Here is a 25,082-nt window from a genome sequence, read left to right as displayed (position 1 = left end):
TCAGCTGCAGGAAGAAGCAGTAGTAGAGGACCAGGAGTTCTAAACTGTAAACAGGAGGAAAAAGAAGGAGAAGCTCAAAGATGAGATCACAAGAGCCTGAGTTCAACAAGGAATCTAGGTCTTCTATCTTTTTACTGATATATGCCAATGAAGAGGTAAACAAGGCTAGGAGACATTTTTAATAAGGATTTCCATCTTGGACCTCAAGGCTAGCAAGAATTAAATACTTTTAGTCTGAGAAGCAAGGCGGGGGGGGGGGGGGGGGGGAGGAGGAAGTAAAGACTAGTATTCTACCTCTGAAGCCATGAATGACAGGAAGTGCATTAAGTGTTCTAACAACAAAATTACAGATTTATTGGATTAATTCTTCAGTAACTTCATAGTCATGGCATCTAACCTTCTCAACAAAAAAGGAACCAAAACCCAAGCAACTCTGTGGATAAGAGAACTCACAACGCCTGTTTGCGGATTGCCATTTTATGATCTCTAATCTAGATTATCCAGAAAATGAAGTATTTATTCTATGTCACTCCCATATGGATCATCTGATGTTTAATATTTTAGCTGACACTTTAGCAGGCCAGATGTTTCTGCCTCCAACTTGTCCTGCTGCTTTCAGAAAAGAAAAGAAAAAAAAAAACAAACAAACAAACAAACAAACAAAAAACCTGACTAAAAAACCTGGAAAAAAACCAAACAAGACCACTATCCTAAAACCCCAAAATAAAACCCCCTTCAAAACCCATAGCCTTCTCTTGAATTTGGGTGAAGCCAGACACTGTCGCTAGATGCATGTGCAAGTCCATTAGCCAAACTTCCTTAGAAAAAAAGTTAAATTTGGCAGTTAAATTTCATGATGGAAAAATCCACTTTTCAGCAATCCATTTAAAAATAACACTTTCTAAACTTCTCTAATCGGATTATTCCATCATGAGATTTCACTTATCTTCTCTTCCCCAATCACAATCAGCACTTGCTGCTTCCTTTCCCTCTCCCGTGAGCCTTGCTCAGTGACGAGGTCCAGTCTTCTCTCTCTCACCTTACTTCTCCTGCTACATATAAAGCTCACCTTCTCCTCAACTTACCAACATCAAATTCATTTTAGTGACATAGAAACACAAATTTCAACTTTCACAAGATTTTTTCTTGTGTCAGGTAAGATGTGTCCACTGAGGACAGAATTCTTGTTCGTCCGTAAGTGCTCACCTGGACACAAACCAATTCAGAAGGTAAACAAGCAATACCCAGCAGTTGCATGCATTATCAAAAAGGATGCATTTACCAACAACACTGCCTCACAGCACAGCTTGCTGGCTTTTTTTTTTTTCTTGTCCAAAAGAGGATTTCACGGAGGAGGTCTCTGCTCATATGCTGTAGTGCAGCAGAGGGACAGCCAGATCCGAGGTGAAAGCACAGGGCAAAAGGCAGCAGCTGTTAGATGTGAGAGCAGAGCCCAGGTGGGGCTGCAAGACAGGATCAGAAGATTCACGGTGCTTCTGCCTAATTAGCTTATGTCCTCACTGTAAAATAGCTGGGTCACCAGCCCAGGTTGAACTGAAACAAGTTGTCATAGTTCAGCCCCGATCTAGACCAGACTATGCAGTCTCTCTCTCACTCCCCCCACCCTCCGAAAGAACAGGGGGAGATAATATAAGAAAAAACGGTTCGAGGTTTGAGATAAAGATGGGGAGAAATCCTTAAAGTTACTGTCACAGGCAAAACAGACTCGACTTGGGGAAAACTATCCTTTATTTCTAAAAATAGCAAGATAATGAGACAGGGAACAAGATAACCTCCCTCCACCCCTCCCTCTTCCCAAGCTTATCTCTACTACCTTCCCCCCGCCTCAAGCGGCACAGGGGGGAAGAGGGAATGGGGGTTACGGTCAGTTCATCACGCATTGTTTTACACTGCTGCTTCACGGTCGGGGGAAGAACTCGCATTCCTCCTCTGCTTCTTCATGGGGTCCCTCCCACGGGCTACAGTCCTTCGTGAAACTGCTCCAGCGTGGGTTCTCTCTTCGACGGAGTGCAGTCCCTTCAGAACAGCTGCCCCAGCGCAGGCCCTCCACAGGCCACAGCCTCCTTCAGGCATCTGCCTGCCCCAGCGTGGGGTCCTCCACGGGCTGCAGGTGGATCTCTGCTCCTCTGTGGACCTCCATGGGCTGCAGGGGGACAACCTGCTCCACCATGGTCATCACCACAGGCTGCAGGGGAATCTTGGCCAGGAGCCACATCACTCTTCCCCCTCCTTCTTCACTGACCTTGGCATCTGCAACCATTCCTCACAAGAAAAATTGTTCACAACAGGCTGGCAGATGCCTCTCAGGTTCTCTTCACATCATCCATTTCATCTCCTCTCCACTTTTTGCAGCTGGGCCAGACCAAGTTGGGCCCAGTCGGCTGCCCAGCGAGAGGCCAGAGGGTGAGGCCTGCAAGGCCCACAAGGCTCACGCCTCCCCCTCTCTGCCCCAACTCAGCTGCTTCACATCTTCTCTCTTTTTTTTTTTTTCCTGTTTTCCCCTTCTTAAATACGTTATCGCAGCGGCGTTATCAGGGAACATTCTGCTACCAATTGGCTTGGCCCTTGGCCAGCAGCGGGTCTGCCCTAGGTCCAGCCAAGTCCACTGAACAAAGGGGAGCGACTTCTAGCAGTTTCCTACAGAAGCTACCACCTTAGGCCCCCCCTCACTAAACAAAACCAGAACACAAGTGAAGCCTTGCCTCTGTCAGCATCTCTACTTTGAAAACACTGCTTATCCTGCTTTCGATGGGGCAGAGGAAAAAGGGGACACTTACCCACTTTGTGGGCAGAAAGCAGGTCATCCTGCAGTACAGATGGGAAGTACGTCTTTGAGACGTACTTGAGACTCAAAGATAGCAGAAAGCACTGGTGTGCATGCACCAACACAAATAAGTGAGCTGATGTCCCAGAGAGAGAAGCAAAGATTTCACACACTGCTCTTCAGCAGCACGGACTGATGCTCTGCAGGTCAGCTGCTGTGTGCAGCTTCTAAGGAAGCTTTAAATGACTTGTTAAAAAAAATACGCCCATCACACAATACACAATGAATGCAATGTCCTGAGGATGACATAAGATCTCTAAAGATACTTTTATTTAGGTGGTAAAGCAGCTAAAAAGAATAAACACTTCAAATAAAAAGTAGTATCAAACCACCTGTAACTAAAAGTAGAATAGTTGATTTATAAAAGTACCTCAATAACTAAAAAAAAAAAAAAAAAAAAAAAAAAAAATCTGCATCTATAATCCATCCTGGAAGCAAGGAAAAGGTAAAAGTAAGACTCATGGAGCATTTGGGACACCAGCCTACGGCTACCAAAGACTGACCTCCAAAATCTTGGACTGCTCAGACCATCAGCCTTGCAGAGCAGCAGCACTGTGACTACCGAGATGCTTCTCAGGAACTACCTCAACTGCTAGAGCAATCCTGAAGTAGCATATTTAATTTTTGTGAAATCTGTAATTATTTTCACATAAACGACAGCATATTAGCCATAACATGGCGACTGTGTTGAGAAAGGATTTTGGAATGAGAATATCCTGATGTCACAAGACTTGGGTCCAGAACAATAGAACTATCAATACGGCTCAGTTTAACCAGAAACTACAGAAATGGGTAGTAACTGATATATCACGTAGCCAGATTCCATCTCTATGGTACGTATGAAACTGTACACAATAAACAAACAGTATTATTGGATACCAAAGAAAAGAACCGCATTGAAATTTTGGTATCAAGCATCATGCAGAGTCAAATATGACCTAACAAGATCTGCCCACACAGATTTCCTCAGTAGATGCCACAGCAAACTCATTGCTCCTCCGTTCACAAAGCAATGGATCTCAGCTCTGCTAAGAGCAGAATCAGCAACAGAACCAGCATAATCCACCTACAAAGATTATCAAAATCCATTTAATCTCCCATTACAAACACACTTGCATCCTTTCCACTGTTTTGAAACTTGGAGTCAGTCTTCATCCGAGAACAGAGTGGACAGTGGGACAACTCAAACAGCACTTCTGCAGCTGGGAAGGGTAGGAAAGGCACCTCAGCGCCTAACACCCACAACCACTGTACAGCGTGAAAGCGCCATTTTCTTCTTATTCTAAAAGCGCTGAATGAAACAAGCTGCTGACAATCTGTTAAAGGCTACAAAAGATATAGGACACGAAAAAAAAAAAACAAAAACTTCCACACTTGTTAAGAGAAAGTGTGTGAGGGGTAGCAATTTCTTTAAAACAAAAATACTACAATTAAATTAACACCTTCCGGGCATTTTAGGGAGCATGCAATATTGTAACAAAAACATATCAGTGGAATCCGCAGGATTTAATACTTGTTAAAGGTAAACAGAAAACCCTCTTCCTGGAGAGGAGGGATACTAAAAAGGAATGCACCACATCTGCAAGAACACAGCATATGTACATAGCATACAAAATCCCAAATATCAGCATGCACTAAATTAACTCCAAAAACTTTATGCATCACCCCTCCTGTCTGGAAGAAGCTACAGAACAAGAAAAACCATTAACATTTTAACGAATCCGGGATGGCAGGGCCCTAAGCTCTAAGAACCCAGCCTGCAGGGACTGCGCAGAAGAAAAAAGGGGGGAAGAGAGTCCGCGGAGAAAACCTCTGCGGGATGAGCAGCATGCGCAGCAGCCTGCTGCCATTCCCACGGATCTCAAACAGGCTGTATGCACTTCGGGAGAGAGAGAAGCTTAATGAAGTGCCAGCTGAGGCACAGGGAAAAAACCTGCACAAATGTGAGCGTGTCTGTCTTCCTCTGGAGATTTCACTTCTTTTCTGAATCACAGGGTCTTTTGAGACTTGTCCCAGAGATTTGTACCCAGTGCTGCAGGAAAACAAATAGCACACAGGCACGTCTGACTGTGCCTAGAGCAGAATCTCTCCTCCACCAAGCAGAGCAAAGACTTGCACTGAAACTCAAGGCAAAGCGCAGGAGCCCTACCCAAACTTTAAGGATGTCAAGGAAGGACACTTCAGTGACCCGGTGTCCTTGCAGAATTCGCCAGTGATGTGAGAATCCAGGAAAAGATTCAGCCAAGCTTGGGGAGTCTGAGGGAACCAGCAGTAGTTTCAGTCACACAGCAGTTGAGCATCTATCTCACAAGATGCTACAAAGAGTACTCCGAGTCTCAGACACGCTTTGCCAGCAGCTCAAAAGCTCAGGCATCCACTGCCAAAATCCTATGAGTCTGTTTTCTTTAGCCTCAGAACTAGTACATCAGCTTTCCAAACAACCTAAGACCAAGAGGCAGAGACACACTGCATTGCCAAATAACCTTCAAAGTGTTCACCATCACTAAGCTGTTTTCTTAGCACAGCTTCCCTGCCCTCTGATATTCCCATCACTGATTCATCCATTCAACCTTTGCTCAAATAACAGCCTCAGCCAGACTAGAAAAGCACGGTGGGGATGCTTCCTAGGAAATCTGCATGAATACATGGTCTTACCAGAAGAGTAAGAAATAGCATCAACACGCAAATAACCCAGGAAAAATTTAAGATTATACGGCTCCTAGCCTTCCCCAAATCCTTCTCCTCCTGCACCACTAAGACTCTCACCTTTATCCTCCCCAGACTTCTCTCATGTACACCCAAGATCAGAGAGTATCAAGTTTACATTTGCTAAAGATTTTTGAGTTTACTTAGAAGGATTCTGGTACTTATAGATTCAACTATTAACCAAAAACTGCTTAGAGGATAAATTACGTAGCCTATTTTTAACATATACTAGCATGTTGCAGGCATTTTAAAACACTTGGGAATTTAAGAAAGCCAGACTTAAGAGTCTCCCTGTTCACTTTTCCTGAGTGCCTAGGAACTAGGGCTACTTATGCAGCACGTAACACCGCATTGCGCAGACATCCAGAGCTACCTCCGAAGAGACGAGATAGATCCCGTCTGGAGGGATCCATCCCACCTCCAGATGCAACACCTCACTGCTGCACAAAATGCAGCCGGCCACTGCAGCCTGGAAGTGTGCCCAGCTTCAGCCACACAATATACTCACCATTTCATGGAACTTCAAAGATCATATGCTCACCAAAGGATTAGAAAGTATGAGAAAGGAAGACATGTTACTTTTTTTACAAGGGAAACTGAAGCACTTTGTTTATTCAAAACTCTTCCCTCCTCCTCCTGTGACGAGAGTTTGAAATATAAAGGGCTGCTACTGCACACAGAACATTAAATTAATTTATATTTGCGGTTTTAAGCTCTTGAGGAAAAAGAATGGCCAGAACTGAAAGCAATTAGTGCACTGAACCAGACAGCTAAAACAACAAAAAAACACAGAACAATGATCTCTTATTTCCCAAGTTCAGATGTCACCATCACACTTTCCTATTCATGCAGCATACTGCGTTTTAAAAAGCTGGGCTGTTTTTCTCCGCCTGAAAAGAATACAGAGAGTTTCTATTTATTTTTTTTTTCTAAGCACTTTGGTAGTTAGAAAAACAAAAACTGAAGAGAGTACAAACCACCAAACAGAAGAAACCTTTGGCAGGTTGAGAATCTGACATATTTGAAGGTGGGTTGAAAATACAAAGCTAAGAAATGAAAATACTGTAAAAATCTCCAAATCTTATGTGAAAATTCCCCCTGCAGCATCCCAGATGGTGTGTGTTTTGCCTTTTAATAACACGACCAAACAGTGGAAAGTAACAGCAGCCATCCTCTGCTGTGGCCCCCCTGCATCACCTTGCACGGTGCGTTTTTCATTTGAAGAGTCAAGTCGTGCAATAACTGTGACATGATTAAGCAGAGGGACGTGGCATCAGTCACCTTCTGCAATGAACCACAGAGAGGAGAAAGTAATGCAATAAAATAGGTGATTAACACTGAACCTTGGATATAGGAAAGCAACTGCTCCCTACTACCTGCATTAGACCAACCCATCACTTGAGAAAACACTTCCCTGTGCAGTAACTTCTAATGACACACATTCATCTACCCAACCATAAATGTTCACACCATCTGTTCTCATTACAGTGGAGCTCTCAAGCCAACTTCCAAGTCAGGCTGACAAGAGTTCACATGGCTCTGATCCACCAGCTCTTTTGCAGCTAGTTATTCATTTGCAAAGAGAATTACTGAGCCAACAGAGTGTTTCCTTTTGTACAAGATCTGTCACAGACAGCACCCAACTCAGCCAAACTCAGTAGCCAAAATACTCTGTGAATTCATGCTTGTGTATTTCTAAAGTGTTTTAACTAATGTGTTTCTTCTGTCTCTCAGATGTGGGTTTTTTCCATTTTTCTTCTCTTAGAAGGTTTTGCAAATGTGCATAAAATGATATGGTTCACAGAAATTTTTCAGTAACTGCCCGGAGGCTCATTACACTTCATCAATTATATTATCAGATAAAGATGACATTAAAAGCACCAACCAAATACAAGAAAAATGTAAATTTCAGATAGTTACATGAAGGTCACATGGCCACTGAATATTCTTCAGCAGCAAAGGGTCAGTGTGAAGTTAAATCGTAAAGAAAAAAAAGCTCCCCATTACACTATTTCTTCTCTTTCATATTCAGTTATATCCCTCACTGATTTACAAGGTTATGCAACCTTGCTCTCTCTGATCCCATCCATCACACCTCAGAGAGCACTTTGTGCATATTCACTGCATATAAGGAGGCAAAAATAGCTGACAGTTGCTCTAATTTGGTAACACAGATTCGCTGTTTCTAGATCACTGGGTCATAAGGCAGCTTAAAGGTGACCCACCAGCACCTGAACTTCTTGCAGAACTGGTAAGTTCACCAGGCCACAAAAAAAAAAAAAAAGTGTTTTCACTCCACCACAGCTCAGAACAATATAAGCAGCAAACATTACAACCACCCATGTGGTTTCCAACAACGTAATTTTAAAAGACAGTTTTCTCCCAGCATCCTTTTCTGAATTTATCTCTGCAGGTGACAAAGAGACTGACTCCTCTTCTAGGAGGACAACTAGAAATACCAGCAATCTGCCTCTTGCTAGTCACAGGTAGAGAAAAGATCAGAGATAAAGAACTGGACTTCTAACTTATAGGCAACCTTTTTCGGATAGAAAGCAGCTTTTTCCTTTCAACCTCTTTTTTTTTTTTTTTCTTCTTATATTCTAGGCATTTCAGAGAGCTTGTGGAAAAAAAAATCAGCATTGTGACAGACACACATATAAAAATATGACATAAAGCATTCTTTAAATTGGAAAATAAAGCAGGCTCTTAGAAAAGCAGTAATAAAATAACGCTTGACTGTAGTTCTGTATTTCCACCACCAGCTCTGCTCTGCTCTTTCCCCCTCCTTGTCTAGAGCTACAGGCAAATCCATTAATTACACAGAAAAGCATTCTGCAGGACATAGATAGCAACTTCAGAGACAGGAAAACCCTACTAACCTAGTTTTATAGACCATGTCATAGGATGGTATAGAATCAAACAAATGAACATTGGAGATTACCATTTCGAGACAAATCAAGTTCCACCAGCTGCATGAAATTCGCTATTTCTGGAGGGAGTCGCTGGATTTCATTATCACTAAGTCCAAGTTTCCGTAACTTCACAAGTTGGAAGAAAGGCTGAAAGAAGAAAAAAAAAATCCATGTCAGAAAATATTCAAGTAATTCACATATAAGCACAATAAATGATAAACAATAACTGGAAGCCACTTTCAAAATTTCAGCTAGAGTTATTTCTTAAAATCAGTTATGTATGAGAATGAACATTTTAATTTTTATATGCAGAGTATAATCTGTGTTTTACCTGAAACAAAAAATTTATTTTAAAAAAAAAAAAAAAATCTGTAAAGCTTGCACACAGGATCACAGCAGATAGATGCTAGCAAAATCCAGAGTGCTTGCTTCAAAACCGTTAATGAGGTGAGGTTATCCAGTAGGGTAATTAAAAGCATCCTAATTACACACCAGGGCTCATTAGGAAGATAATGCAGAGAGACACTTCTAAAGCATGATCCAGAAAACCCACAGAGAAGGGCTGCCAAGGTCTTCTTCACCAGCGAGCACCACAACCAACTAGGTTACAGAGCCAGCCTCCCTCGAGAAGACTTTCTTTCCAACCACGTACATCCTCCACTCCATGGCCCAGTTTCAGAAGGACTAATGAAAGTTGGGTGGCATACACGCAACCCCAGGTCTTCCCAGCTGGAAGAGGAACCCAATCCAGCCCTGTCTCTACAGTGAGGACATGGGCATGTAGGGCAGACAGGACGCTGACTTTCCCTTGCGCTCACCTATGGGCTTAGAAGCTCTGGCTGCCCCCAAGACAAATCAACCATCGAAGCAGACAAGCCAAGCTGCAAGTCAGGTCAACCCCAGGCGCTGGGAGCAGCTGGTGATCAAAAGACAAAATGGTCATTAAAAATCTATTAAGATGCAGGCACCCATATGAAAGTTGGGGAGTCCTTATCTCACCACAGCTTTCCTCTTTTCCAGGCAGGCCTTTGAACAAGAGTAACTCTAGCGGTGAGGATCTCTGCAGAGTTAAATGACTTGTATATAAAGTTGTTTTGACCGTAACTGACCGCACTCCTCGTATTTCAAGCGAGTTTTGTGTCCCCAGAGCACACAGGCGTTTTTGCCCTGCAGTCAGAACCTGTGCATCTCAGCCCCTCACAGCATGCATGCATGCCTGCACCCTTGTTGGTTTTGCCCTTCAGGGTAACTGGAAGATGCCAGTAAGTTTGGGATATCTGCTTACATTTAATCACCTGCAATCCTTTTCTTGGAAATTAGCACCAGGGGCTTTTTATTATTTTATTTTACTTGGGTGCTGGAGTGTGTGCTGGGAATGCCATTCAATTATATCTTAGATTGAAACAAAAAGAGGCAGTAAGACAGGCCTCTTACTAGCACACAGGGTAAAAGCACAGTCTTATGAATCTGCATTATGATACAGGTTTTCGATCTTATTTTGAGTGTCTTACACCCAAGATCATAAATCAGGTTTTAACTGCAAGGTTTTGCAACCTCAGCACCAATCTTTCAATATACATTGTTGTTCCTCATCACAGAAAAATAAAACACAACTGGAATGAATGTGTTTTCCCTCAAAAACATGGTTTTGTTTTAGGGAATAAAAAGGAGAGAGAACTTTAAAAAGCTTGTAAACACATCAGCAGACAAAAGATGTGCCAGATCTGAATGCAAAAATTCAGAGGCATTTTTTGAGTCAGAATGGCACTTCTTCCCTCACAAGTACTAAAGGCCTTTGATAAGAGTTGGAACTGTACGAGGAAGTTAAAAAAAACCTTTACAATTCCACATTTCTAGCTCCCTAAAGCATATATTACAATTAAAATAGCCTCAGATGTTTTTGTAATCCTTTTTTGTCTTCACAAGATCCATAACTACATTTTCATATCATTAACATATTTTTTATCTTCTAAAACAAACGCATCTTTCTTGCTAAATATTTATTAGTATGACTAAACCAAGAATCCATCAGAAGCTTAGAAAAGCACTTAAAGACACTTTTGTGAAAACACAGCAGGAGTACACTCCATAGATGAGATCCCAATCTGTCCTAACAACGTCCAAAACAAATACTTGCCAAAAAGTGTTCCTCAGCCAGTGTGTAGCTGCTAAACTATATGACAGATACAAATATTGATGTTCTACTACAAATCTTCTCGTAAGCAACAGTTGTTCTTGCCAGAGACGCTCGACAATGGCAAGTGAGAAAAGACAGAGGCTACGCAGTTAAAAGACAGAAAGGTCATCAAAAAGCTATTAAGACCTAGGCATCCCTAGGAGGGTTTGAGGGCCCTCACCGCACCACGTGTCAGTGCTGTATATATTTATTAAATGTGCAGAGCACATGTGTGCAACAAACAAAATTACACAATATTTAACTGACTACTTAAAAGAAAAAATGAACTGGGAGCTTTATTTCTAGTTTGCATAACACCTTTTAATGAATGACACCATTTCCTAGATAAAAATCAGAAACTGCAGTTAGGTGAATGACATTTCTTTGAACTTCTTGGTTTTTTTCCTTTAAACTACAGAACTCAATCACTCTTGCATGTTTAGTACATCCTACTCCCAGTTGAGTAACTATTCTTCCTTTATCCAAGGCACATCATTAGTACTCTAAAGGACTCCTGGAGAGGCAAGCACCTCCTTTTTGCCGTATTTATTTTAAGAGTTAAGAGCTTACTGAATAAAGTTCAACAAATGTAAATATATGTGTGTGTGCATATATAAAAAAATATTTGTAGTTTCTTAAATATATGCCAACCAGAAACATGTTCCTAATTCGATCTATCAGACACAGTTCAGCCCCTATTTGAAAAGCTCCAACACGAACCAAAGTGCAGTGAGTTGCTGGCCAGAGCAGCACATCCACCCAGCATGCTGTAACAGCAGGTTTTGATTACAGACCCGACATCTCTACGAGTATCTTGGCAACGCTTTTAATGCTGCTTAGTTTAGCCAGCCTAATTAATAGTGCTTCAATGAGACAAATACTTCCATGAGCATCAGCAGTAAAGACGCCTACAACTTCTATGTAGTGGCAATTCCCAACCTTCAACTGAAGCTTTGCTTGCTATCAAAGAATTTATAGAGGTTTCTCTTATACAGATTTTCTAAGAACACACATCTTGAACAGAACCCTTCTTGCACTGGAAAACTAACCAAGCCTCTCTCCTCCGCCCAGCCATATATTTTTTTTAAAATCTTCATGCTGACAAAATTGGGTCGATGTCAGACAACGGAAGAAAAAAAAAAAATAAAGAGAAAGTGCGTGACTCACTGAAAAGTATAAACAGGCAGTGTGATCCCACAGTCTTCATTTTTCATACCTTTTTTTTCTTTTTTTAAAGAATACCACCACTAAAGCTGGCACTCAATTCTAGAACTAAAAGTTAACAGAACCAAGCCAAACTAGTAGGACTGATAAAACTCAAGATTTTCTCCTGTGAAAATGGCCAAAGCAACACAAGTCTCTGGCTTTCTTTCAATGGTTCACTCCTGCAACAAAAAACATTCATGCCTGAGAATCTTGCCTGAATGCTTCAGCACCTTTCCTCATGGGGAAAAAAATATAAAATGGAAATAGATGAAAACAAAAGGCAATTTAAATAAAAAACACAGGAGGTCACAAAGACCTACTTGTAGCTAATGCTGTTTAAGGGAAGGAGCAACATCTGACTGCTAGAGCCTTGCCAGTGCTAGAGATGTCACACTCCAAACCCATTTGGCATAACTAAATGCTTACTGAGTTAAGCAAAATACTTCCATAAAAAGGCTACTACTAGCAGCAAAGAGAATTAAAATTAGAACCTTTATGAAATCCACTGCTTAATTTTCTAGATGGGCCAGCATGAGCAATGCGAATTAGAATGAGAGGAAGAGGAGGAAGAAAACTGCAAATTAACTTCAGTTTCAGGGTTATATTCACACAGGATATAAAGAGAGGTTTTTGGGTTGGGCTTTTTTTTTTTTTTTTTTGGTGCAAGCAATTGAGCTGTTGCTGACAAGCTGAAAAATTTGTGAGTACTTGCTCTCATGTCAAGTTTCCCTTAGACACCAATATGGATTTTCAATGAGCACACGCTGCCTCAGCCTTTAAGGCTTCTGCAGGAAATTACAGTATTACATTCAAACAGGAATTAAATAAACTACCAAGACACAGTACATTACTAGGTCCTGTTTCTTAAAAACCATCTATATTTATTTTACCCATTTTCCAAAACTGTAACTGACCAGCTAAAGGACATCTGCGCTTTAGAATGAAAAAAGCAACACACAGTAATTTAAACATCGTTTAACTCCTAATCGCATTCCTGCTTCAAATCTTACTTCGGGCTCCATTTTCTTCTCCTACATTGTAAACAAGAATCAATGGGGGAAGCCTTCACTTTATTTATTCATTCATCAGCTACATGTCCTCCTTCAGCCACCAGATAAGGGAAATTGCAATCAATCTTTCCCCCCACCCTTTTCACACTGCCTCAGAAAGACTCTGGAAAAAGGACCTTCTTCAGGTAAACAGAAGAAGCTGCAATTTAAATGAAGAAGTCAACAAGATAAGGCATCAAATCCCTGAAATAACCTCCCAGCACAGCTAACACAATCTGCTCCAGCTCCCCAACAAGGTCCTCCATCACTAGACTACAGAATCACTTGCTTTGGCCCCTGGAAGTTGGGGAGTTTTTGTCTGCACCATTGCATGGCTTCCACAAGAGAGCAGAGGAAGCCCAACCTCTTTTTTGGTGAACATGCTGCTTGGTGGTCAGGACGCTACAAGGAGAACAAGGATTAAACCACGTAAGGCAGAAGTAGCACCGACTTCCAGCGTTCTGCTTTCTAGGGATGTGTTTAACAACTGGCTGTCCTGCAGGCACACGTACAAACACATTCCCCCTCTTTGTCAGAAGGGCAAAGGCGGAGAGGGAAGCGCAAGCTTTTCTTTGTTCCTTCCCCATCTCCTTTTCTAGAAGTCATCAATAGTCAACTCTTTGAAAGACCATCCATATGGGACACACGGTGCTAAGGATTCCAAGAGGACAGGACACTTCCATACCCCACACTAACCAACTGGTGGGATTTCAGCCACTGCTTCTACTCCAAAGTCAGCCCCTGGACATACTGGCCTGGAGTCCATGGGAACCACGGCCACACTTACACTCATGGCAAGTTGTAACACACCCTGCCCTCTGCTCAAGCCGCAAGGCACCCCCAGTTGAAAGCCACAACTAACTTGTAAGCAAAAACCTCTTTCTAGGGTGCAATCCTGTACATCACCATCTTAAAATCCATCCCTGAGAAACCCATCAGTAGCAGAAGCACTGAGGAAAATCAGCAAGAGCACTGAACATGTGCACCTTCCTCTAGATGCACATCCTAACTAGCTGCACAATGAAACACTGAGGAAGCCGGATCTCACTCTGGATTCACGAAGCATGTAATGAGCTCCCAGCAGACTCCAGTGAACTCTGGTACAGGAGCTATCAACTTAGCATCTCCCACAAAACCTGCTATCGGAATCAAGATCCCTCAAGTCACTCCATCTGCTTTGACCTGCAAGCAGGGACACCTGGTGAGGGGATCAGGGTTTCACAAACGTGGATCCCTTTGTGTCCCTTTGGGTCAAACACACTTCAATTTTCAAAGATGGTACTGAGACACTGAAAGGGTTTCTGAGGGCAGGGACTAATTCACAGCACAGAGGAGTCATCATGCAGCTGGTGACTGTATCAAAGCATTACTGGAAGCAGCGACTGGATTTCCTCTCAAGCCACGAGGAGATGCAGCAGCAGCCGGTGATGGACCGTGGTACGCAGACCTCTGCCCGCTTGATAGGTGGCAAGCTGGCAAATGGATAACTGTTCCACGCAGCTGAGGCCTCTAATCCTGTCTTCACATGTTTCATGGCAAAAACAGAACCGCTACAGTTTTTTTAGCACAGCGAAAGATTGTTTCACACACCCAAACCACGGTCATAGAACATGTTGAAGCTGTACCTTGGTCTTGCAGCATCCTAGCACCAAGTTTGTCGTTATGAATAATAATAGAAGATGGCATAGGGACAGACAGTCAAGCAGGAATCCGTACAAAACATTAATAAAATTACTAGATTTCACAACAAGAGAAAGTATTAATGAAAGATGGGCACATCTCCTCCTACAGATGCTTTAAAGCCCAATAGGCAGGATCAGCCAGACAGAAGGGTTGTGGGAGAAGGGTTCACAGGAGACAGAGCAAAAATGATAACTGATGCCTCACTGAAGCCAGCCTTCAACATCTACTCCCTCTGTTTCTGGTCCCTATCTTCCAAGCACCTGCCATTTTCTGAACTACAGTCAACAGCGGGCCAGTTCCAGGTCCTACTCTCAGTTGTTACCATCTATTTTAAAAAAAAAAAAATGAACAGGGGGCTGTCCACTCTCAAAAACCAACCCACTGCAGCACTGAATCAAAATGCTGCTCTACCGAGTGATGCATTGAACTAGTTTCCTGACAGGCAAGGATTTACCTTCTTTTTTATGTCGACTAAGCAGAGGTAAGAAAGATTAAAGAGCATTTGATGCCATAGCTGTTAGAGGACAGTGGTGGGAGGGAGTGTCTACACCTTTAAGAGAGTCCAGAAAATATCTGCTACAACAAAATATGGATCCACTGCAGATAAATGCATTTGCCATTTGGAGAAACAAACAAACAAAAAAACCCCACATTTAATCTCACTAATGAATCTGCAGCATGCATTTTCCCAATACACAAGATTGCTGGCAGGAGGTAACATCTTTTTTTAGACCAACTGTTATAATTAGAAAAATAAGTCTACATATAATCACAAAATTTATTTTAGAGCTACAGATGTATAGTATAATCTCTGCCCACAAACCTTATCTGTGTACATCACACAAAGAAGGACATGCTACCAATTTACTACAACAATACAGCCCTTACAGGAGGGGGGGAAAAAAAAAACCAAACAAAAACCATATTTACAAATATTGAAACATCACCACCTAACTACCTTCTTTCCAGCTGAGGTAAAAAACCAGCAGAATTCATCTGTTACTAGGTGAGATGTTGGGAGTAAAAAAAAAAAAGAAAACCACGAACAAAAAAAACCCAAACCTGCCATTAGAAAATATTTCAAACCAAGCAGATTTCAAAATCGTCTGAACAATCTTAGATGCATTAACAGGGAAATCAGACTCCAAAGCGGACAAAGTTCTCCCTCTGCTCTGATCAGTCTTTCAAATTTCATGTCAAAAAGTATTTTCTTCAAATCTTAAGCAATACAACAGAAGAATCTGGAAGCTAGCAGAAAAACTAGAGATATTTATCTGGTAACAAACTTGCTTGGAGCCTTCAGTACAGTGTTTTATATTTAGAGGGATGTTAAAGTAAGGATCCAGCGTTGCTTCTCCACAAACCATTAATTATTTTGATAATTCAAGCATGTGTGGCACACCAGGAGTAATAGACTATGCTCACAAAAGGTTTTTACAAGAGGCAAGTATTCTCAAGACATTGTTGTAAAGTTGCAGGTGTTCTTAGAAAGTATTTTACATAGCATTTGTTATACTCAAAAGAAAAAAAAAAAAATTGAACCTTTCAGTAAAACTACCTTTGGTTTGCGCATATAGTCCACTTCAGTTTCACACCGTTGCATAGCTCTCTCTCTGGTATCAACTGGAAGTACATGCTTGGTCAAATCATATGTCTTCAAGGATTTACAGCAAGATGTGCAAAAACACCATTACACTATCAATGTTAAAAGCCAAAGGCAATTAAACCTTTGAGGGTGAGTAAACTGAAAAACATGGCAATTCTGCTTGCATCATTAAAAACATCAAAGCTAAAGACAGGTGAAATCCTTGATACACCCTGTACAGAACAGCTGAGGTTGGAAGTGACCTCTGGAGATGATACAGTCCAAACCTCCCACTCAAAGCACGAGACACCTAGAGCTGGTCTCCTGGGACCACGTCTAGTCAGATGGTGAGCATCTCCAAACATGGAGACTCCACAACCTCTCTGGGCAACCTGTGCCACTGTTTTGACCACCCTCACAATAAAAATTAAAAAAAAAATAAAAATAAAAATAAGGTGTTTTCTTATTTCAGATTGAATTTCCTTTTTCACTCTGTGCCCATTGCCTTTTACAAAGCCACATGGCACTACTGAGAAGAGCTTTGCTCTGTCTTCTTTACAGCCTCCCATCAGGTATTTATGTACACCAGTAAGATCCTCTGGGCCTTTTTCTTCTCCAGGCTAAACTATCACAGCTCTTTCAGCCCCTTCCCCTGTGACAGATACTCCAAGCACTTAACCATCTTCGTGGGCCTTTGCAGGACTCAGTCCAGTATGCCCATGACTCTCTTCTTCTGGGAAGCCCAGCACCAGACACAGCATTTCAGGTGTGCTTCCCCCAGTGCTGGCCAGAGGAGAAAGATCACCTGCCGGCAATACTTTTGCTAATGCAGCCCAGGACACCATTAGCCTGGAGCATTGCTGGCTCACAGTCAGCTTGTCCGGTAGGTCACCCAGGGCCTTTTTTTTTCCCTAAGTTGCTTTCCAGATGGTTGGTCCCCAGCTCATACTGGAGAATGGGGTTATTCCTCCCCAGGCATATGCAAGTTCTTTGTATTTCTCTTTACTGAGCTTCACGAGGTTCCTCTCTGCCCATTTCTCCAGCCTGTCCAGGTCCTTCTGAATGGCAGTATGAACACCTTTCTTATCAACCACCTCCAAGCAGATCCCTGAACCTGCCAAAGTCAGTTTCCTGAAGTCTAGGGTTGTGACGCTGCTTTTTCCCCTGTTCCCTCCTCTCAGGATCCTGAACTGCATGATCTCACAGTCACTACAACCACTGCAACCCTGACCTTCACATCTCAACCTGTCCTTTCCTGTTTACGAGGCCCAACAGAGCACCTCTGTCCATTGACTCCTTGATTATCTGTGTTAGGAAGTCATCAATGCACTCCAGAAAACTCCAGGATTGCATATGCCTTGTTATGTTGTCCTTCCAGTAGAAATCAGGGTGGTTCAGGACCCAGATGAGGACCTGGGCCTTTGAACGTGAGGCTTCTTCTAGTTATCTGAAGAAGGCATCATGTACAACTTCTTCCTGATCAGGCAGTCTACAGCAGACACCCAAAACAATGTCACCCACTAATCCCATCCTGCCCCGAGCTGGCCCATCATCCATTCCACAACAAAGCTTGACATAGCCCTGCCGCTGCCTCACAGGAAGGGCAACTCCTTGTACTTCCCTTCCTGGACAGCCCTTCTTAAAGACCCTGCATTCACCCATCGCAGCACCCCAGTCATGTGAGAGACCCACCAGGTTTCTGTGATCCCAATGAGATCTACAAATTTGAAAACAGGAAATAAAGCTTCTAGATATTTACATCTTAAGAAGGGACGGTTACAACCCAAAAGCACAAATGTAAAGACAGGTATAGCATGATACCATCTCTTTCCACAGCAGATTACTTGGCCATCGACCAAGCGTCTTTCAGGCTTATGGTTGCATAACAGGAGAAACTATGGCAGAAGAGTGAAATTTAGTCTAAAAGGCTTTTTCGTTCTGAGAAAGAGGTGTGGTATGGGAAGAACAGAGGGACTTTTTCTTGAGGAGCTTTCACAAGATTTCGGTATGATAACAGCACCCTGGATTTCAACACCACACATAACAAAGAGACACAGGCACTGCCTAAGCCGAATGCCAAGAGGCAGCACACCTTTGGGTTCTGTAACACAGGAACCGGGGCACGGCAGGGGGCCAGGGTTTAACCAGGTCTCTCAGGGAAGGGGTCTCACATCAGTCAAAGAACTCTACAGAGAGGTTTTAGGGTATAACACCAAGAAGAAAAAATACAGTTGACAGATACAATCTGTAAGCTCAGAGAAGTGAAATGATTCAGAGTTGCAGCAGATTAGGTTTACAAACACCACATAAAAATCATCTCCAAAAGAGAGGAAAGAAAAAAAAAAAAGAGTTCAGTAAACTTTTAAGCTAAGCTACGTGTATACATAAAATTCTAAATTAATTTTTTTGCCATTGGAGTTTTCATATAAAAAAACCTAAAAGAAGTCTCACAGGAAAGTGGTCTTTACCCTTTGAGTAGAACAACTGAGCAGCAGCAAGACAAAACAGCAGTAAAACAAGAGTTACAAGCTATTTCCACCACCCACCAATGCAAAGAATGTTAGTGATCTAATATAATAGACAAAATACAATACTGCATTCAAAGCTTTTTAAAAAATCCACGTTTTTTTTTTCCTTTACAAAGCATTGGGAAAAAAATTATGCAGAGATTCAGTTTTGTACTGCCAATTCCATGTTTCATGCACAGAGAAATTAAGTTGACAGGATGTACTGGCCCTTAAATTCTAAAGTATAGGAGTAGGAAATAACATTTAATCAACTACAGGCTGATCTATAGAATTGAAAGCATTTTATTTTTATCCGATGCTTTTCATTAGAGTAGCTATTGAAATGCATCAGGCAGAATGTGTTATTTTCTTCTATCAAAGCAATTTGCCAGAAAGCCTGCTCTTTGGTGAAGTATAGCTTCTGACGTGTAGCAAATGATATACTACACATTACAGCTTGAGTTGAAAAAGGCTTCACGTTTTCACTTGAAATAAAAATGCTTCAGGTTTAGAGGAAAAAAAAAAAAAAAAAACCACACCAAAACTACATTTTTAGGTTGCTGTGTTTACAATGGTGACCATACACTATGCTTTTTTTTTTTTTCCAATCAAATCAGATACACCAAATACTAAATGGAAGGCACTTAGGATCCAGCACAGGAAGAGGAATTATTTGAGCAAGTTAAGAGCCATGCTCTGCCACTGGCCCTACACAAAGCCCTTCCTTTTGAGACTGGAGGGTGCAGCTCTTTCATTTGTCTTGTAAAGCAGAAGTGGTGAGAAGCATGCTGACAGCTAGAAATTGCTGTTCTGTGGGAGAACAGTCACATCTGCCAAGAAAGGCTAGAGAGACGTCAATATTGTGGAAAACCACCAGCAACTTAACAGTACACAGCCTGCTCCTCCAGCACATCCCACCAGGCTGGCTCATCCTGCAGGAAGAGCAAGAGCAGAAGAGGGAACCTGGGAGGCAGCAGAAAGGAAGGGGAAAGAGTAGAGTGCCAATAAAAGAAAAAAAAAAAATGTCTGCAAGGTCACCCAAGAATTTGTCACAGAAGAGACAAGAGAGGAAGTAAAGAATCAGAAACACAAGGCAGACAGAGCTGTTCAGATCAGAGGAGGTAAGTAAGATCCTAGGACATTAAAGACAGGGAAGGATGGGAAAGTATGAACACGCAGGGCAAGGAGTCTGAGACACCAGCGGTAACACTCGCTGTCAACATAAGCACAAGCATCATGTAAACGGAGAAGGGAACAGGGAAATGTATAGCTTAGGAAAAAAAACATATTTGTAGGGAAAAGGAGGTCAGAGAAACCAAGTTAGCCTGTTCTTTTCCTGGTCCACATATACATTAACGCACAAGGGAGCAAACAAGGGGAGATGTCTTTGCTCATAATGGGGGCAAAGACATCTCCCTCTGCTTCTTGGAGAGGGGTAGCAAGGGTTCAGCTGGAAAACGTCCTTGTAGAAAGAGGTGAAGAATTCTACCATATATTTTGGTCAATGAACACAACAAAAACAAAACCAACAAAATAATTATTTCAACATAATTCAAGTGTACTTCTTGTTTCTCCTCTCCTCAGGATACTTCAGATGACTCTCATAACGTACAAAGCGGCAAATACTGCTGGGTCTTTCTGCTAGTCCTTTCCCATTGAGATGCGACAGCAATTCTTGAAGTTGTCTTCTGCCTTTTGAGGGGATTTTTGTGTGTGTTTGTTTTGTTTGGGTTCTTTCGGTAGTACCCTAATATACACCATGCTCTACTGTCCTCTAGAATAATAGAGGTTTTCAGTATGCTAGAAAAGACTGCAGATTACTCAAAGCCTAAGACTACTTCTGTATCTCAAAATGAAGGTTTTGGGGTGTATTAGAGTGTATTATTTCATTGGTGTGTTAGAGCAAACCAACCAAAGAACACCCTTCATTGCTACTTAATAGAAATGTGGGAGGGGAGAAACAGAGGAGAAGGAGAGAAGCACGCACATCCAACACAAGTTGCCCCATCAACCTGAGAAAAGTGCAGCGAGTCCATGTATTCCGACATGCCACATGCTGAACTTTATCTGCCTCAGAAAGTTTGACCTTTGAAGGGACAAAAAAAATTGTGCAAGTGGAAGGAAATCAGATGTCTGAAGATGAAACCATCATGGGTGTCTCAGACCTGCCGCATGGCCAAGCAGGGGAAAAATAACTCACCAATTATCTACTTGGTTTCAGAGAAATATCACAAGACCTCCGCCTGCTGTAATAGCCATTTCAGACCATGCTTGCCCACAGTGGGAAGAGAAGGTCTGAACTACCAGTGCGTAGAACGAAGAACAGGGCAGAAGAGTTGGGGTCTTCCTCGTCCATCCGACTATTGCAATTTCTGCTACAAGTCACAGAGTCTACAGGGCGATTCTCCACTATTTCAAGGTGAGCCTTCACAGCAGCAATTTCCTAAGGAGGATCACAACCATCCCAGTGACACAAACACCTTATTGGTGTTACAGGATATATTACAGCATCAGCACAGCCTACAGATGATTCACCAGGAATCAGCACAGATCACTACAAACTTCAGGACTTCACCACGTATGGGGGGGAGGGGGGGAAGGGGATCTAACTAGCCAGCCACTGAGACTCAAACAAGTCTCCTGAGCCCAAAACCAGTTTGACTTTGTGTTACTGCCTTTATGTATAAAGAGAGGAAACTCCGGCTAAGGTAAGACTTATACAATGCATTACACTAGATTAAGGGTGTAACGGCCACTGAGATCTATGCTGACCTAACAGTTTGTTAATTATACACCCTGATGATTTCCTTCATGTTTTCCCTGCAAGACTTATGGTGTACCCCTCTGCTTTTTGTACTTATTTCCAGTTCTGTACCTGTAGCTTGCGTCAACATCACCCTTTTAATATAAAAGGGAATGAACAGTGTACCCTGTAGCTACCTTCCAAAGAGAGATCTTCCACGCTTCTCCTCAGTCAGATTCCTATAGCAGAACTTTTAAAACTATGTGCTGGTAACACTTTTAAACGAGGCTCGTCCCATCCATTTCCAGCTTCAACAGATTAGTTTCACATCCAGGACTGCAGCTGCATTATACCTGAAACGCCTACAGACTCAACACTTCTCTGAGATGATGGCACTGTGTTCCATTTATCAGAAAACATTAATAAGGAACTGACAAGGAAAGTTCATAGGTCCATGCAGGAAGCCCTAATAAAAATGCCTTCCTGCATTGCTGACAAGGCACAAAAGTACTCAGGACAGATACTACAAGTATGTCTCTGTGGTTGTATTTCATTGGTTTCCTCCCAGTCCGGCTAAAAACCCACAAACGTATTCCTACAGTATATTTCAGCACTCCTGTAATCTGATCCATGCACATTTAAAAAAAAAAAAACTTCTAACTTTTTTGTTTGATTCCACTGCAATCCCAGTGAGCCCAAGTGAGTTTTGTTTTTTTTTTTTCTACCCTCTACAGATACTTTTTACATGTATTGAATTTAATAAGTACTCAAATGTATGTAATGGGAAGAAGTGGTATTTTGTCTTTTTAGCCATCACAAGACAAAAAAAAAAGGGGCTATTTCATCTATTGCAATTCAAGGAAGGGGAAAAACAATGAATAGTTGCACTCCATTTACAGAAATAAATACCATATAATACCATGAACATCACTGTTTACATTTGTACACAGCAACCAGTTTCTGGGAGATTTATTATTAAAAAAAAAAAAAAACACAAAAAAAAACCCACCACACCACAGAGAGACATAGCTCTCAATGGGATTTCAGTCACAAGCACATTCACAGTGTCCCTGCAATAAGAAGTGTACAAGCCTGAAAGTCAACACTAAGAAGAGAAGTCCAGTACAAAGAGACTCCTGAGTCTGGTCTGTGCACAAAGCCAGTAGAAACCACTGGAAGTGAAAACAGCACCCACACAGAGGCTACGTAAACCAGTTTTGTTCTGCTTCAGAAGGATAAAGAGCTCAGTCACAACAAGATGCAAACCTGTGCCTAGGATTTTCAAAAGAAAAAGCCAAATTTAATACATCAGTTCAACCAAACATCTTTTACTACTGTCTACAGGAAAACCTCTCCCACACGATTCCTCTTACCACCTAGAGTGAAAAAAAAAAAAAAGAAAAAAAAAAACGTTTATGTGAGAGAACTGAGTTTTAAAAAAGAAAAGTAAGCCTGTTTAGCTTCTGGTATGAACAGACCAACTTTGATTCAGGTAGAAACAAAGGTGCTTTTGAAAATGTCTCTGGCTAGTGAGTTCGGTTTCTTGGATTCCAAGTTAGCAGTTCACTTTCAAACAGCAGCTTCCAGATAACGCCTCCCCTCCAGCGCCGAACTCCACCAACCACAACTCACAAAGGCTTTTGAGGGGTCCAGAGGAGGAAACCATGAGAAATGCCCCCGGTTCATCAAGTCAGAAGCGGAGCACACGTCCCACTCGCTCTGCATCCGCGGGGTCGCACAGTGCCTGGCTGGAATCACTCTGAGTGAGTGATTTCTGGCAAAATCAGCAAGTGCCAGCCAGCAGGTACCCCCCTCGACGTCTCAAAACCAGGTTAAACTGGAGGTAAAGTCACCTTTGAACCATACTACCAAAAAAGTATGATGCACAACAATCTGGCTACGTGTTTCACGCAAGAACACTGAGAACTGTGTGGGACTGACACCGAGAAAAAGAAATGCGTTTCGCGTGACGAAGTTTCCCGGAGTGGAAGGCAGAAACGGGAACGCTGCTGTCTGCCAGAGGGTTTTGGTTTTCCCCCATGTGCAGCGCAGATAGTATCTAGCGAAAGGGGAAAAAGGGGGAGGGTTTAATGCCCTCCAAGGTCTCGTAATTCCGATGACGTGAATGTTAATCACGACATATATTCACATCTTGTGACTCCGGCCCTAACCACCCCCCCGCGGCCCCCCCAACCGGAGACGCGGAGCTCCGGGTTTTGCCCGCGACGGCTCCTTAACCGCCCAACTACGGAGAAGTGCTCCACGCCAACCCCCGGCTCCGGCTTCTCCCTTCACCTCCCGGGGCTGCTGCCACGGAGGGAGGGTCCCGGCCGCCCCGTGCGGTGCCCACCGTGGCCGGGAGGCCCTCGCATCGCGGCCCGGGGGCGGGCGAGCCCGGCGGCCGGGGCCGGGTGCACTCGGCGGGCACCTGCCGGGAAGGTTTCACCTCCGCCCCGCGTCCCCCCGCTCACCTTGGGCAGCTCGCGGAGCTGGTTGGCGTCCAGCAGGAGCTCCTCCAGGCTGCGGCTGTAGCGGTAGATCTCCTCGGGCACGGCGGCCAGCGAGCAGTGCCGCTTGTCGATGGACTCCACATGGCGGTTGCACCGCCACAGGGGGATGCAGTGGAACATCGCCCCGCCGGGGGGGGTGAAGCGGAGGGGGGCCCGGGGGCCGCGGGGCGGGCGGCGCCGCCGCTCACCGCCGCCCCCTCCTCTTCCTCCTCCTCCTCTTCTTCCTCCCCGCCGGCCGCTGGAGCCGCTGCCCCGCTCCGCCGCCGCGCAGCGCGGGTCCCAGGGAGCCGGCGGCGACAACCCGCATCCAGCGCGCCGGCGCCGGCGGCGGGAAGCGGCCCCGGGCGAGCGCGGCGGCCCTGGGAGAACAATGGGCGGGAGCCGGAGCGGGGCGGGGGTCGCCCCCTTACTGCTCCTGGGCGGGCCGCTGCCCTCCCCGCAGGGGCACGGCGGGGCGTTGGGCGCAGCGCTGCTCCCGCCGCCGGCCGCCGCGCATTCCCGCGCCTGACCCGGAACACGGGCGGCCGCGGCCGCTCCCCCTCCCTCCTCTCCCTCCCCTCCTCCCCCGTCCCGGCTGACATCAGCGGGGCTGGGCCCCGCCGCCCCGCCCCATCCCGCCGTCTGCCCGGCCGGGCACCGGCACATCTCTCCCCCACAAGGCCCGGGGGCAGCTGGGGCCGGGCTGCCGGATAAGTTTGTGCCGAGGAGAAAGCCGCGCCGGCGCGGGGTTTCCCCCAGCTGGAAGTGAGGGGAGGGCGGCTGAGGGTCCCGGGGACGGTTTGCGGGGTCTGCTCTCGGTCAGACGGTGTAACGGGGTGTGGAATGGCTGGGAATGGCGTGAACCGGGCTGGGCCAGTGGTTTCACCTATTTTCAGGCACGATGCTCCTTACCCGAGGTGCGGGAATGTGCGCGGACCACTCAACATTTTCTTGTCAGTGATTGGAACAGAGCGCTATCTGAGAAAGTAACGTAATAAAATGTACGGAACGCTGTCTGGGTGCCGTGGCGTCGATGATGTTTTTCCTCTCCACTGCTGTGGCATTTAAAAAAAAAAAATCAATATACTGTCCTCAAGGCTTTCTGAAACAAGGTTTTAAAATTCCACTTTCAAAAGAGCCGGTTGGAAGGTCAGAAGGGTTAGCAAAGATAAACCCACCGG

The 25,082-nt window shown here is 43.9% G+C and overlaps 1 protein-coding gene across 1 annotated transcript in view; it reads right to left on the bottom strand.

Moving 5' to 3' along the window:
* Positions 1 to 24,395, bottom strand: part of LRRC1 (leucine rich repeat containing 1) — a 104,122-nt gene extending 79,727 nt beyond the window's left edge. Inside the window, exons 1-2 of the mRNA XM_086744380.1 lie at positions 23,884 to 24,395; positions 8,493 to 8,610 (exon numbers count right to left, since the gene is read on the bottom strand). Coding sequence (XP_086600506.1) covers positions 8,493 to 8,610; positions 23,884 to 24,042 — 277 coding nt within the window. The 5' untranslated portion in view covers positions 24,043 to 24,395. The remainder of the gene's footprint in view (positions 1 to 8,492; positions 8,611 to 23,883) is intronic.
* Positions 24,396 to 25,082: the final 687 nt, after the last annotated feature.

Source organism: Chlamydotis macqueenii, chromosome 3, assembly GCF_036417535.1.
Source record: "Chlamydotis macqueenii isolate bChlMac1 chromosome 3, bChlMac1.mat, whole genome shotgun sequence".
Classification (NCBI taxonomy): Eukaryota; Metazoa; Chordata; class Aves; order Otidiformes; family Otididae; genus Chlamydotis; species Chlamydotis macqueenii.
This window is presented reverse-complemented; position numbering and strand designations above follow the sequence as displayed.